This window comes from Panthera pardus, unplaced genomic scaffold (genome assembly GCF_024362965.1).
Source record: "Panthera pardus isolate Hobbes unplaced genomic scaffold, ASM2436296v1 HiC_scaffold_12, whole genome shotgun sequence".
NCBI lineage: Eukaryota > Metazoa > Chordata > Mammalia > Carnivora > Felidae > Panthera > Panthera pardus.
Genome location: NW_026526677.1, coordinates 3,111,918 through 3,124,939, shown reverse-complemented (window position 1 = coordinate 3,124,939; position 13,022 = coordinate 3,111,918). Strand labels below are relative to the sequence as shown.

The following is a 13,022-nucleotide window of genomic DNA, read 5'->3' as shown; positions in this document are numbered from 1 at the left end:
CGTTTGCGAGTTCCAGCCCCACGTCGGGCTCTGTGGTGAGTGTGGAGCCCGCCCGGGATTCTCTCTCTCCCTCTCTCTCTCTCTCTGCCCCTCTCCCGCTTGCACACTTGCTTTCTCTCTCTCTCTCTCTCTCTCTCTCTCAAAATAAATAAATAAATAAATATTTTAAAAAGTTATATAAAAACGGACAAAGACACACCCTGATACTTTAGAAGACGCTGACTGTTGTGGGCAAGCGCACGGGAGACGCTTACGCACAAGAACGCTGTGTGGCACCTGCCGTGTGGCACAGGCAGTGTGGTGCCCTCCGCACCCACAGAACAGCCGCAGTGCGGAGACAGGTCGGCGCACGCGTCGGCAAAGTGGGGCCACGGAGCCCTCACTTGGCGGAGCACCGAGAGGCAGGGCAGCGGGGAGGGCCGTCTGGATGTCTCCTATAAAGTGACACGTGCTCCTGTCTTGTGACCTGGCAAGTGCACAGCCAGAGATTTCCCTGGGGGAGGGGAACATGTGTCCAGAGAAAGGCGCGTGCAGAAAACTCCCTATGAGCCCAAACGGAGAAGCAACCCAAATGCCCGTTGCTGGGAGCACGGACAAAGAAAGTATGGCACAGAGTATGCCTCGGTGACGAGAACGGACGGACCGTGGTCCCTGCAGCGGCGTGGCTGAACGTGAGAGCGCTCGGCTGCCAGGAGCCTAGCCCAGAAGTGCCTGCCACAGGGTGCCCATCTCTGTGAGGTTCAACCGGTTATACCGGCCTCTGCTGGCAGAACCCTGATGGGGGAGGGGCTGGGGCGACCAGAAAGCCCCCAGAAGAGAATGTGCTGGGTCATGAAAATGTACCCCAAGTGCGATCACAGACAGGGATATACATTTGTCAAAACGCACGGAACTACGCTTACACCCGCTGCGTTTCACTGCACGTAAATCATACCTCCATAAAAGAAATCTGTGAAAAAGGACCCATCGTGCTAAGTCACAAGCTCAGAAAGCCCAGGGCACACGGGACCCGGCGGGAGTCGCATCAGAACCTCCCGGCCCCCAAATCCAGCTCAGATCCTGCTCTCCGTGCCACCGCCCTCCATCCCAGGTGACAGGATGCCTTCCCCCTCCGAACCATAGCCTAAGTCACAGCACAGCTACTGGGCTCATAATTCCCCATCCTCGGTGGGCACAGGGGGGCCCCCAGAGACACTCCAGCCTTAATCCCCGGCACCTGTGAGTAGTGACCTTGCGTGGAAAAGGGAGAAGGAAGCTGCAAATCAGCTTACCCTCGCCTGAACGACCCGGGGGGGGCCCAATCTGACCACACACATCCTAAGGTGGGGAAGAGGCAGGAGAGGGTCGGAGAAATGCGGGGTAAGGGGCCTGGCCCACACTCTGAGGCTGGCCGGAGGGGCCACAAGCCAAGCACGCCGTGGCCTCCAGAACCTGGAGAAAACAGGGAGGTGCGTTCTCCCCTCGAGCTTCTGGAAAAGGCCGGCGGCCCTGCTGATGCTGGGACTGTGGCCCCGTGAGACCCACCCCAGACTCCTCACCTCCGGACCCACAAGATAATGAAGTTGCGGTGTCTGTGGTAATCTGTTACAGTGCAATTTGCTCCAGCTGCTAAGGTCCTTACAGACAACGTGACCCGTGTTTAGTCTCGGGCTCAGCCCCGCAAGCGGTCCGGGCCAGGGGGGCTCAGGAAACGTGCACAGGGTGCCTGCACGGGGTGCCGCCGGTCCAGGGTCTGGAGCGGTCGTGCGGGAGTCAGGGACCCGCTTCCAAAGTTCTCCAGGCCCCGCGCACAACCCCCAGGATTGGCTGGAGCCCCAGGGTGTTGAACGTCAGGCTGGGCATCGGCCTGGGCAGAGAACACGGCTTTATCAAAAGGACACCAACCTGCAGAGCCTTGCGGGAGCAAGGAGCTTCCTTCTAGGAACGTCCACCACACCCGACAGCTTCCCCGCAGTAAACACACACACACAGCCCCCGGGAAGCCGTTCCAGAGGGACCACCGGCCTGGACACGCTGCACGGCCCCCACCTGCCCTGTGGGCATCTTATCCAGGCGAAGCGGGGCAGCGCTGGCAGGTGGGCAGGGAAGGAGCAGGAGAGGGGAGGACGGCTGGATTCCCCTCCCCGTCAGGAGGGAAGTTAGACCGGGAGGATGGGGGCATTCGGCCTCCTGGAAGGGGAGTCGCGCTCGTAGGCTGTGGTCTTGCCCTTCACAGACCAGAGGGGCTGGGCGGGCCATTTGCAGGACAGGATGCGGGTGGGCCGGGGGCCGTAGGCACTGCCTGGAGGTCCGGCTGGTACCAGGGGCTCGGTGGATGCATCACCACCCCCGGGAAAGCCAGCCCCCCCCACCGGCTGGCGGCTGCCCCTCCCAGCCACCTTCCCCACTGGAGCATGTGGCAGCCTCACCTTCCAAGCTTAAGGTCAGGCTGCCTCCTACCTCAACACCCCTACAATACGGCGAACGTCGCGATCCCCCCCACCCGGTGTTGGAACCCGAGCAGAGACCGAACAGTGGGAAGCTTAGTGCAAACAGACGGCCCTCTGAAACCAAAGTTCTTGGAGAGCTGGGTGTCCCCGAGCGGCTGCAAAGCCAGCCACGTGTCGGGGGACCCGGCAGATCGGGAGACACCACCGCGCTTTCCAGAGCACGTGTCCTCAGAACGCCTCGTTTCCCGGCCGCGCTGGCCCCGGGGCAGGGGCTCCCTGGGGAGCACGTGGGCTGGGAAGCTGCTCGGGACGGGGGCCACCGGCCCGCACGATGGACGCAGCCAAGCCACTGGCCGCAGAGCAAATGCGGCTGCTTCGGACGTGTGTGCGATGTGCCCGGGACTCGGCCAAGGGCTGGCAGAGCACACGCGGCCCCGGCTCCTCGCAGACGACGGCTAATGCTTCGCTCTCCCCAGCAGCCAGCAGATCTGTGCCCCACACCATTTTACACCAGCGATCACCTCTCAACGTTTTACTCAAGTCAATGTTTTGGCAATTGATTTCAACACGGTTTGCAGCAAAGGCTATATCTGGAGTTCTGAGAGACAGGGAAATGATTTTCCGTCGCGAGCCCCAACCTCTCCCGAGTGGTTTTCATCGAAACATCAAACTGTGTGGTTCTACGGGGGGGGGCACGGAGGGCCTTTCAGGAAAGGCGAGCTGCCCATTCATGACGTCCACACGAGAGACGGATATAACCAGGCTGCAGGACTCACTCAACCCACGAAAGCCCTTTTCCGAAGCTGAAACCAACGATCCAAGTTTTCTGGAACGTGTACTGAACAGCCCCTTAACTAAATGCTTCCGCACTGTCTTGCAACCTATTTCTGGTTTGGACAAAGCCCAGAGGAATTGAATCAACCTCTTTCGATGACACAGAGGAATCCTTGCTGTGAAACTCGGCCTTTCTCTGTAGCCAGGCACCAGCCGGTTCTCAGCGCACGCCCCGCACGCCCAATGGGTCGCCCGGGGCCCGAGGGGCGGTGAAGGGTGGTGCCCGCCTTACCTGCCTGGCTGTCCTTGGGCCGGCACTGCACCTCCTCTACGCACTCGGCAGGGAACCATCCGATGTGGCCGCGGGCGCTGCCTTCCCAGAAGCCTCCCTCGCCGATGCTCAGCACTAGAGACAAGAAGGGGAAGCCGTTAGCGGGTGGGCTCGGGGGCCCGGGACAGAGCCGTGCCAGCGCCCTCAGCCAGGTCTACACAGCCGTCCATGAGGGGACCTCGAGGGGACCGTCGAGAAGACGGTGCTGAGGGTGTGGACACCAGACTGCCCAGGTCTCCTCTCCCCTTAGGCCTGGGAGACCTAATGCAATCTGAGACCACGAGTCCCACGGCTACTTTGTCCCCTCTCTTGGTGTCCCAGTTGAGACGGGAGAAGGGAACTGTAAGTCCCTGCCATCAACGATGTCAGGTGGAAAAAGTGGGGGGACAGGTCACCTCCACGGACAGAAGGAACGATGAGGTCATGTCTGCCCCTTCCGAGCTGGGGGAGGGGGGGGTCCAAAGGTCTGGGTCTGCCTGATCTTTTTTTTTTTTTTTAATCTTTTATTTATTTTTGAGACAGAGACAGAGAGAGACAGAGACAGAGCATGAGTGGGGAAGGGGCAGAGAGAGAGGGAGACACAGAATCTGAAACAGGCTCCAGGCTCTGAGGCATCAGCACAGAGCCCGATGCAGGCTCGAACTCACAAACTGTGAGATCACGACCTGAGCCGAAGTCGGACACTTATCCGACCGAGCCACCCAGGCGCCCCTGCCTGATCTTTTAAACCAGTTTTGGGAGGTCAGTGTGCAGCAGGAGCTGGCAGAGCAGCGGGGGGCTGTCCCCTGACCCCGTGTTCCGTGCGGCCTCGAGGAGAGGAGCACTAGAGGAGGACGGCGCCAGCCGGAGCCCCGTGCCTCCGGCGAGCCAGCCGGTCAGGGAAGGGCCTGTTGATCACGTGGGTGCAGGCAGGGAGCGGGGCTTGCCGATCCCCTTAGAGAGAAGAGGTGGTGGGCCTGCCCATGGGGGCCACTCTGCACAGTGAAATGCGGACACGAGCAGCTTCAAGCGTTTTGGCCCATGCTGACGCCGGCCCCTCACGCCCCAGGCAGCCAGCTGGCCGGGACCCACACCCCAGAGGGGCCCCGCGGATGGAGCACTGCCTGGCGGCAGCGGGAGGCCCAGCGCCTGCCCCTGTGCTGGGCAGCCTGAAGCCACACGCCTAGGTCACACCTTGTCTGCGTGGCACGCACAGAAGCTTCTCACCCCCGGGCCTGGGCTTCCCAATCTGTCAGAGAGGGACAACGCCCCCAGAGCTCCACATGCGACACAGAGGAGGCTCGTGACCCCGTGCTCCCCGCCCATCTGTCTCCAGACTCCCCACCACAGAGTCAGGGAAGACATGCCACAGTTTCACGGACACCACGTCGTGCTTCCGAGTGTGTTCCTTTTATCCCGAGACCCACGGGAAGGGGCAGAGGCTGACGGACAAACGGCAGGGTGCGTGGATGGGGGAGGCGGGGGGGGGGGCGAGCACTGGCGGGTGGTCCTCTTGGCAGGGGGCAGGTGGAGGGTGCAGGCGGGACACTGGGTCCCATCTGGAGCGTCTGCTGGGTTTCAGGCCTTGCGCACGGCCGGCCCTCTGCCCTCAAGGAGCTGCGAGCTAGTCCTGCAACCGTGTTGGCCGGACCATCGGCCACACATCTGGGCTTGCGCCCCGGGGACTGGGTCCGCCCACCATGTCAGGGTGCACCTGTCCCCAGGTAGGAGAGGGTGTTCCTTGTAAGCAAGGAGGGAGCTGGGCTGGGCTCACCCATAAACTGCTGATTCAAGTCACTGAAAAGTAGACACTTTGCACCCTGAGAACGGAGTATCCGCTCGCCCTCTATAAGCCCACGCGCTCCCGAGGCCACAGCTGAAGCATGGCGGTTGGAGAAGGTTCTGGTCTAGCTGTCCGCTTCCTGGCTGCTATTCCGGGCGGGGCTCTCCCCTCCAGAGACACACGGCCCTGCCTTGTACTTTGGAAAACAACACTGTCGGTTCTAGATGAGCCGGGCCGTTACCGGGCTTGGGAGGGACTGTCACTGAGTGAGTCCCCACCCCCGTCTGCCATGCACCTGCCTGGGTCATCGAGGAAGGAGCTACCTGAGTGTCCGGGAGCGAGCCCCTGGGCTGGGACAGCCTGAGCGACAGGGCCCCCCATTCTGCATCAAGCCCCCTGATTAGAACGTCGCTGTAGGCCATCTGAATTTCAAGCCATCCTGGGCTTTCCTTCACATAGTATCCCAAGGGGCACCACAGCAGGCACACCCCTGTTCCCGGGCACCCACACTTAGGGAGAGGTATGCAAAAGATGCTTTCCCAGGTGCACGGGCTCCGTGGTCCACCGGGAATAGTAAGATCCACCCTCCACGGCTGGGGGTCAGGGAGCCGGGGGCGTATCCACAGGACCCCAGGGCCTTCCCGCCTACTGCCGGGACCCCACCAGCCGCCAGCCGGGCAGCCAGGATGCAGGGGCTGCTCACAAGACCAGGCCACACAGTGTGGCCGGAGGGAAGGGGGCCCAGGCCCAGCATAACGGGCTCCAGGGCAACTGTCAGTGGCCTGCATGGCCCGCCCAGCTGCCTTCAGAACAGAAGTCCTTTGCATCCGCCCTTTGAGGCGCGAGTCTGGGAACTGATCTCTGTTCTCCACGGGAGATGGGCCTGGCTCCCCACACACCCTGCTCTCCTGCAGCGAGGGCTGGGTCCCAGTCTGGGGCGAGGCCCCTGGAAATATGCAGAGAGGGGCGGATCCCCTCACACCAGTGCCCGCAGGGCTCCTGCCCAGCGGGGGACCCCTCGGCGGCTTGGGCCCACCCCTCTGCCCCGAGCCACCTTCCCGCTGCCCCTGGGCTGTGAGGCTCCTCCTCTTCCCCGGCCTCCCCTCATCCGGCTGCAGACTTGGGGTCTCCTCGGATTCCGTCTCTCACTGCCGCCCCCACGGCCCCCACTCCCCTGACCCGAGCCCTGTGCCCTGTCTGCCCTTCTGTTTCCCGTCCGCGTACAAGGAGACACGGTCAATCTGCCTCTCGTCTCTCCAAGACCGGGTCGAGAGCACGAACACGGGTACAGGCGAGCAGAGCTGGAGGTCGGAGCGGACACAGCGGGGAGGGGTGGGACCGGCGTGGCTCCGAGTCCAGACCAAGTAGATCTGGGTCCCGGGCCCCTGGTGACCAGCTGGGGGAAGACTGGGAGGTCTTTACCGGAGTTACAGCGGCTACGAGGTTCACGTGCAGAAACGCACGTGATGTGCCCAGTGCTGTGCGGAGTAAACAGTAGGCGCTCAGGGATGGGGGTCTCCACCTCCACCTACTCTGTTATCGTCTCTGACGCGTGGAGACAGACGCAAAGCTCCCAGATACGAAGCGACCTGCCGGTGGTCACCTGCCGACCCGGGCTGAAGCCCCGCGTGCGTCTGGGGTGCAGAGCGCCATGGAAACACATGGAATCAAAGGAAGGCTGGGGCTTGGGCCGAGGGCTTAGCCGACCTCAGAGTTGGGCCGGCCAGGGAGTCCCGGATGGTGTGTCGGGGGCCACGGGGTAGGTAGGGTGGGGTGCACACAGACGCAGTAAGAGCAGGCCATAAGGGGCGGTGCTCTGTCTTCACACCGGCTGCCAGCCCCCCTGGATTCGCGCATCACCCGACGGTATTCAGGCGAGGGCTCCTGGACGGGGCAAGTCCCGGGGGCCTGGCCTGCCCAGCTTTCTCAGAAGAGGGCCTGTTCCCAGAGGTGCCCCCACCAGGCCGGGAGAAAGGGGAGGGGCGCGTCCCTGGGGCACCTCCAGGACACCCCCCCGCAGCCGCGGCGCAGGGGATCCGCGAGGGAGCGGCACGGCCGAGGCGGCAGTGTGGACCCCCAGGCACTCAGCAAAATCACTTCTGTTGCCTTCTGTCTGGGGCCCCGTGTGATCGCCACGGCGGAGCCACCAGCCAGCCAGTCTGCAGAAGCCGCGTCCTTGTCGCGGGGACAGCGTGAATCCGCTCGCTCCTAGGGGACAAAGTCGACCCCGCGACGCGTTCTGGGGCTAAGATTCAAAGTTGCGGGTTGTGTGAACCTCTACGTTTGTGACTGGAATGTTTATAATCTGAGAGCTGACAAGAATCCCGCCCCAGACAGGGACGGTGCAGGGACTTCCGCCTACAGGTGTGATGGACAAGGCCCCGCTGGCCACCAGGGAAGGCGGCCGCAAACCCCGGGTTCGGAGGGGAAGGTGCCCGAATGGGCGGGGAGGCACACGGGCCCGGCCTGCAGGAGGGAAGCTGGACCAGAGAGCCCCGCTCCACGGCCCGGGGCCTGCGAGTCCCAAGGGAAGGAGCCCGAGAGGGGCCGGCAGACCGGACCGCCCCATCCCTGAGCCGTGTGCAGGGCGTCGAGCAGCTCAGCGGGGCGCCAGATCTGAGCCGGCCTGTCACCCAGGCCACCCAGCCAAACAGGGGAAAACTCAGCGAAGTCAGAATCCCCACGACTAAGCCGCCTGATGTCCACAACGCAACAGAGGGTCACCAGACACATCAAGACCTGCTAGGACAAAGCCCGTCCTCACAAGGAGAGGAAACCAAGCAAGGCCAGCCTGAGATGGCCCGGACGGGGGACTCACAGACTGGGACTTCCGAGTGCCGACTGGACCACTCCAGGGTCCTAAAACAGTACACGCTCTCGGGGAGCGAGAAACCCCAACAGGGCAAGGGGAGGTCTCGCGTGAAAGGAAACGACAGAAACGATACACGCAGAAACTCTGGAGTTTAAACGTGCAATTTCCGACATTAGAAAAAAGTCACGAGATGGCCTTAACAGCGAAGGGGACATTTCAGAGAAAAGAGTTTTGGGAAAAGATCAACAGACGTGATCTAAGGTGAGGAAAAGTGCCAGAAAGAAAATGCACCGAGCTCCGGGGACTTGTACGGGCTACCGGGTGGCCAAGTTTACGTGCCGCTGGACGACCAGGCGGGGCCATGAGAGAAGAGGCCTCCACCTGTCACCAGACACTTGCAAAAGCCAGCTGGGGTCAGCCGGATTAGCACAGGGCACAGAAGAGGGTGCTGGGTTGTGACCTGGGGGGGGCCGGCAGGACTTGGCCCCGGCCGGCCGACCTCTAAGGGGCACACTGTCTGTCACCTGCCACGCATCTTCTGAAGACCTGTCCTCAGATGACAGGGCTAGGCTACAGCTCCTGCCAACCTCCTGCTCATGCCCTCATTACACCCGTCTTCCTGAAAGACTTTCCATACCTCCTCTCCCTGTTCGGAAACCGTCGCTGGCTCCCTAGGACCCCGGCCACAAAGTCTAACCCCTTGGCCCGGCATTCATGGAGCCCTTCAATTCTCTTCGACCACATTTCCCAGGATTCTGCTCGGGGAATACTTCCTTCCAACCTGGCGGGCTTCCTTCCCAGGAACACCATCGGCCCCAGGCTGTGGCTCCTGCTGGACCGTCTACCTAGACACCCCAAATCCCAACAAGACACGTCCAAATATGACCTGTGACGGTTCCTCCTCCCATGCTGCTTTTTAAAATTTTGTTTAATGTTTATTTTTGAAAGAGAAACAGATCATGAGTAGGGAAGGGGCAGAGAGAGAAGGAGACACAGAATCCGAAGCAGGCTCCAGGCTCCTAGCCGTCAGCACAGAGCCCGAGGTGGGGCTCGAACTCACGGACGGTGAGATCACGACCTGAGCCGAAGTCAGATGCTCAACCGACTGAGCCCCCCCAGGTGCCCCCCTCCACACCGCTTCTTCCTGGGGCCCTCAGGGGTTTTCCAGGTAGAAAGGACCTCTGCCCCCGTCCCTGAACTTTCTGCAATGGAATCTCATTCTAGACGTGTGTGTGTGCTGCTCCCTAACAGGCATCAGGGATGCCACAGCTATGTCCCCCCAGAGTGACTGGCGAGCGTCACTCTGTTCCCCGTTCTGCCTTCCCGGGGCTCTGTATGTGCCCCCAGGCACCTACACCCCAACGTTGGGTCCACTGAGGCCAACGGGGCCCCGGCCCGACCCAGCCCCAGCAGCAGGGTGGACACTGACCTTTGACCCTGTCGCCGCGGTGAAGGGGGATCTCGCCGTCGACCTGGGGGTGGTATGGCTTGACGACGACGAAGAGCCTCCCCGGCACCGCACTGTAGAGCTTCCGCTTGGGCTCTGGGTACTCGAAGGCAGACAGCGTGTCCCTGTTGGCTCCAGGCGGGAAAGCCGGCCTGAGAGGGAGGGGACAGAGGGAGAGGGTCACCGCCTGAGACAGCGCACGTCGCACTCCAGGCCCGCAGCCCATCCATTCGTCACAAACACCGTGCCGCTCAAGCGGTCACATAGGAGCCCCCGGTTCTAGATGAGGCAAAGACGTGAAAAGGCCCGGGGGCAGCGTTCGTGGTTAAGAGACCGGTAATTCCAGCATTTCCGCTTCTGGGAATAAACCCCAAAGAACCGAAAGCAGGGCCCCAGACACACGTTTGCACGCCCTGTCCACAGCGCCACTGCTCACGACGCTGAAAGATGGAAACGACCCGAGCGCCCAGCAAGTACAAACAGATGAACAGTGCGGCCCATCCACACAGCAGACTAACGCCCAGCCTCAGAAAGGAAGGACGTTCTGATGTCTGCTACAACATGGGTGGACCTTGCAGACGTCACGCTCAGTGAAAGAAGCCAGTCAGAAAAGGCAGGCGATCCCGACGTCATTCCATTGAAAGCAGTACCTGGAACAGCCAAGTCCCTAAGTAGGATGGTGGGCTGGGGGTCAGTGTCTCATGGGGACAGCGTGGACGGTGGGCGCTGTGGCCAGGGGAGGGGCTGGGGGTCCGTGTTCACGGGGACGGAGCCTCCACCTGGGAAGATGGACAGTTCTGGAGCCGGAGCGTGGGGACGGCCGTGTAACAGCGGGAACGCGCTTAGAGCCGCGGAACTGTGCGAACACAGGTGAGATTGCAAACTCTATGTTATGTGCACTTTAACACAATTTTTTAGAAAAATAAAAGCAAAGGGCTGCAGCGAGGCAGAAATCGGGGCAGACCCCGGTTCTCCGGCACGTTATCAGGTTCGCCGTGCGGGCACCAGCCACTCCAGGTGCGGAAACACCAGCACCTTCCGCGAGAGCTCTCGGGATGACACTCGTGGCTGCTCCCGGAAGCCCTGCTCACAAGGTGTCTCACAAGAGGGGGGCCCCTCCTGTCGCGCTTTACGTTATTTCACAAAGAGCGTACGTTTCCAGGTCGACGTCCAGGCCGGATGGTGAGAAACACCCCGGCCGCCCCAACAGGGGGACTATGCGTGTGCGGGAGGCACGTTCACAGAGAAACACGCTGAGGGGCTTCTGTCACGACGTCCCCGCACCCCCGTGACGGGTGGCCGAAGCCGGCCACTTCTGGGCAGCGGAAAGAGAGCACGGCCACCCTCGTTCTTATGGGGGACAACACGAGGTGTCCTTGAGCCGTCTTCCCGGGACGGGGTCTTTGGGAAGAGCATACACACAAGGTCGAAGCTGGGCAGGGATTTCTAACTGGGGAGCCACACCTGGGTCTCAGGAGGGGCCGACGCGTGTCACAATTCACGTCCCCAGCGGTGGGGCCCCAGTCAACTATGGATACCGTGGCCCCTGAGCCCGCGGACGGGGCCTCGAGCTTTCTACGAGGAGGACGTTCGCACGGGCAGGGGTGGGGGGCTGCTGTGAAACAGGCTTGCAAGGAGAATTTCAGAAGCTGACGGGACCGCTCACGCTGGGGGGTTAATGTGGACCCTCCACGTTTCTTTGGGCGGTCCTTACCCACACCCACACCCCTGATAAATGGCACACGCTTTGCTTCGTGCTCGTAGAAGTTCACCGAGCAGGGCAGCACTACGTCCTGGGCCCGCGACTCATTCACCGTCGTGACTGAGCGTGGGCTGGGGGGGCCGTGTGTCCCCAGGGATGCGATTTCTCCCACGGAGCCTTCGTTGACCAAGCTCAAGCCACAGATGGAGGTCACCGAACCCTGGGGGCGCAGGTGCCCCTGTGAACTTGGGTACCACCAGGTGCCCCTGCCCAGTGGGCTCACATCACCTCCTCAGTTACCCTCTCACTGCCTGGCCAGCTACAGATCAATGTGTCTGCACAAGAAAATGCACCTTGGGGTTCCTCTCAAAGACCCAGACGTTCCTTCTGACGGATGTCATTTATCCCCAGGCATGCCAGGAGCCCTGAGAGGAGTGACTTCTGCAAAAGACATGTCGTGGGCACCCCCCCCCCACACACACACACATTTTGGTCCAAGGTAACAGCTTGGCAAGGCAGGACTCACGGAGGGGAGGGACAACCTGGGTCACCTGGCAGTCATGCGAAAGAATTCGGGAAAGCCAGAGTAGCTGGGCCATGTTCCCACCTGAGAGGACCCCGCCAGCCTTCTGTGGCACCTGCATGAGCTCAGGGTACGATTTACTAGTTCAGTCCGCCTCATCTCAGCCAGACTCAGGGCGGCTTGGCCCAAGAGACCAAGGGCTCAGAGGAGAGTAGGGGCATGAGGGGGTCTCCTCTCTGGCTTCTGGGTGCAGAAGGTGAGTCCTGGAAAACAAGGGACCCGATTCCGCTTCAATAGGGAATGTGGCCCCTGGGGCCACTCACCTGCACCAGACGAGTTCAGAAGAGGCTTGGGGTAGGTAGAGAGGGGTGGGCTTGGGGAGAGGACCACACACCAGGGCCCCCAGACCTCTGTAAACCGTGGCTGAAGTGTCCTCGATGCACCTGCCCTGTGCGCACTGAGGGATGGCAGGGGTGGGACCCAGGGCTGGGGCGGCAGGAGGGTAATGGAGGAGAGGCCGCTCCAGACCCCGTCACCGCACGTTGAGCGCAGCCATGGTCTGCTCTCGGCCCCGGCCGCCCTGAGGAGGGCGCCCCAGGCAGCGCTCCTTGTCGAGCTCCTTGTCGACACGCTCCAGCTGTTCCGGATTCTTCCGAGGACGCAGGCCCCCACCCTCGGCCCCCTCCCTCCCCAGATCGGTTCCTGCCTGGGCGGCATTTGAAGGCCTGCTGGGACCCGGTGAGAGACGCCACATCTCCTGCGGGGTCCGGGAGAACCCAGGTGGGGAATCTGTTCCCCGTGAGCCCCACGTCCGGTCAAGCGTGCCTGGTCTTTCACATCCCTCTGGGCTACGCGCTCCCAGGCCCCCCCAGGGTCCACTTACTACGTTACTACGCCGTGCCTGGCCTCCCTGAACGGCAGCTCCCAGCGTCCGCGTCTTTGGCACCAGCCGGGGTGGGTGCGAGAGGGGCCTCCGGCGGGGTCTCTGACGGGGCCCCCTCCCCGACCTAGAGAGGCCTCTGGGCTCCCCTCCCCCAGCACCGTGTCCTCTGGGTGGGTCTGCGCTGTCTTGCTGTGCAGCAGGAGGGCGGCTGTCCCTAGGGCCCCCTCCAGAAAGGGGGAGGTGCCACTGGGTCCCCGCCTGGAACACTTCATCGTCGTCACAGTGGGTTCGGCATCCACGCCGGACTCCTGACCCGGGGTTCCCTGTGTGACCAGCTCCTTCCCAGCTGCCCCCCTCAC

General features: G+C 62.1%; 1 protein-coding gene across 3 annotated transcripts in view; it reads right to left on the bottom strand.

Moving 5' to 3' along the window:
• SHANK2 (SH3 and multiple ankyrin repeat domains 2) overlaps positions 1-13,022 on the bottom strand; it is a 492,081-nt gene that overhangs the window by 257,195 nt on the left and 221,864 nt on the right. For all 3 annotated transcript variants that reach the window (XM_053899336.1, XM_053899337.1, XM_053899335.1), the window contains 2 exons: positions 9,538-9,707; positions 3,496-3,609 (listed from right to left, as the gene is read on the bottom strand). In XM_053899336.1, coding sequence (XP_053755311.1) covers positions 3,496-3,609; positions 9,538-9,707 — 284 coding nt within the window. The remainder of the gene's footprint in view (positions 1-3,495; positions 3,610-9,537; positions 9,708-13,022) is intronic.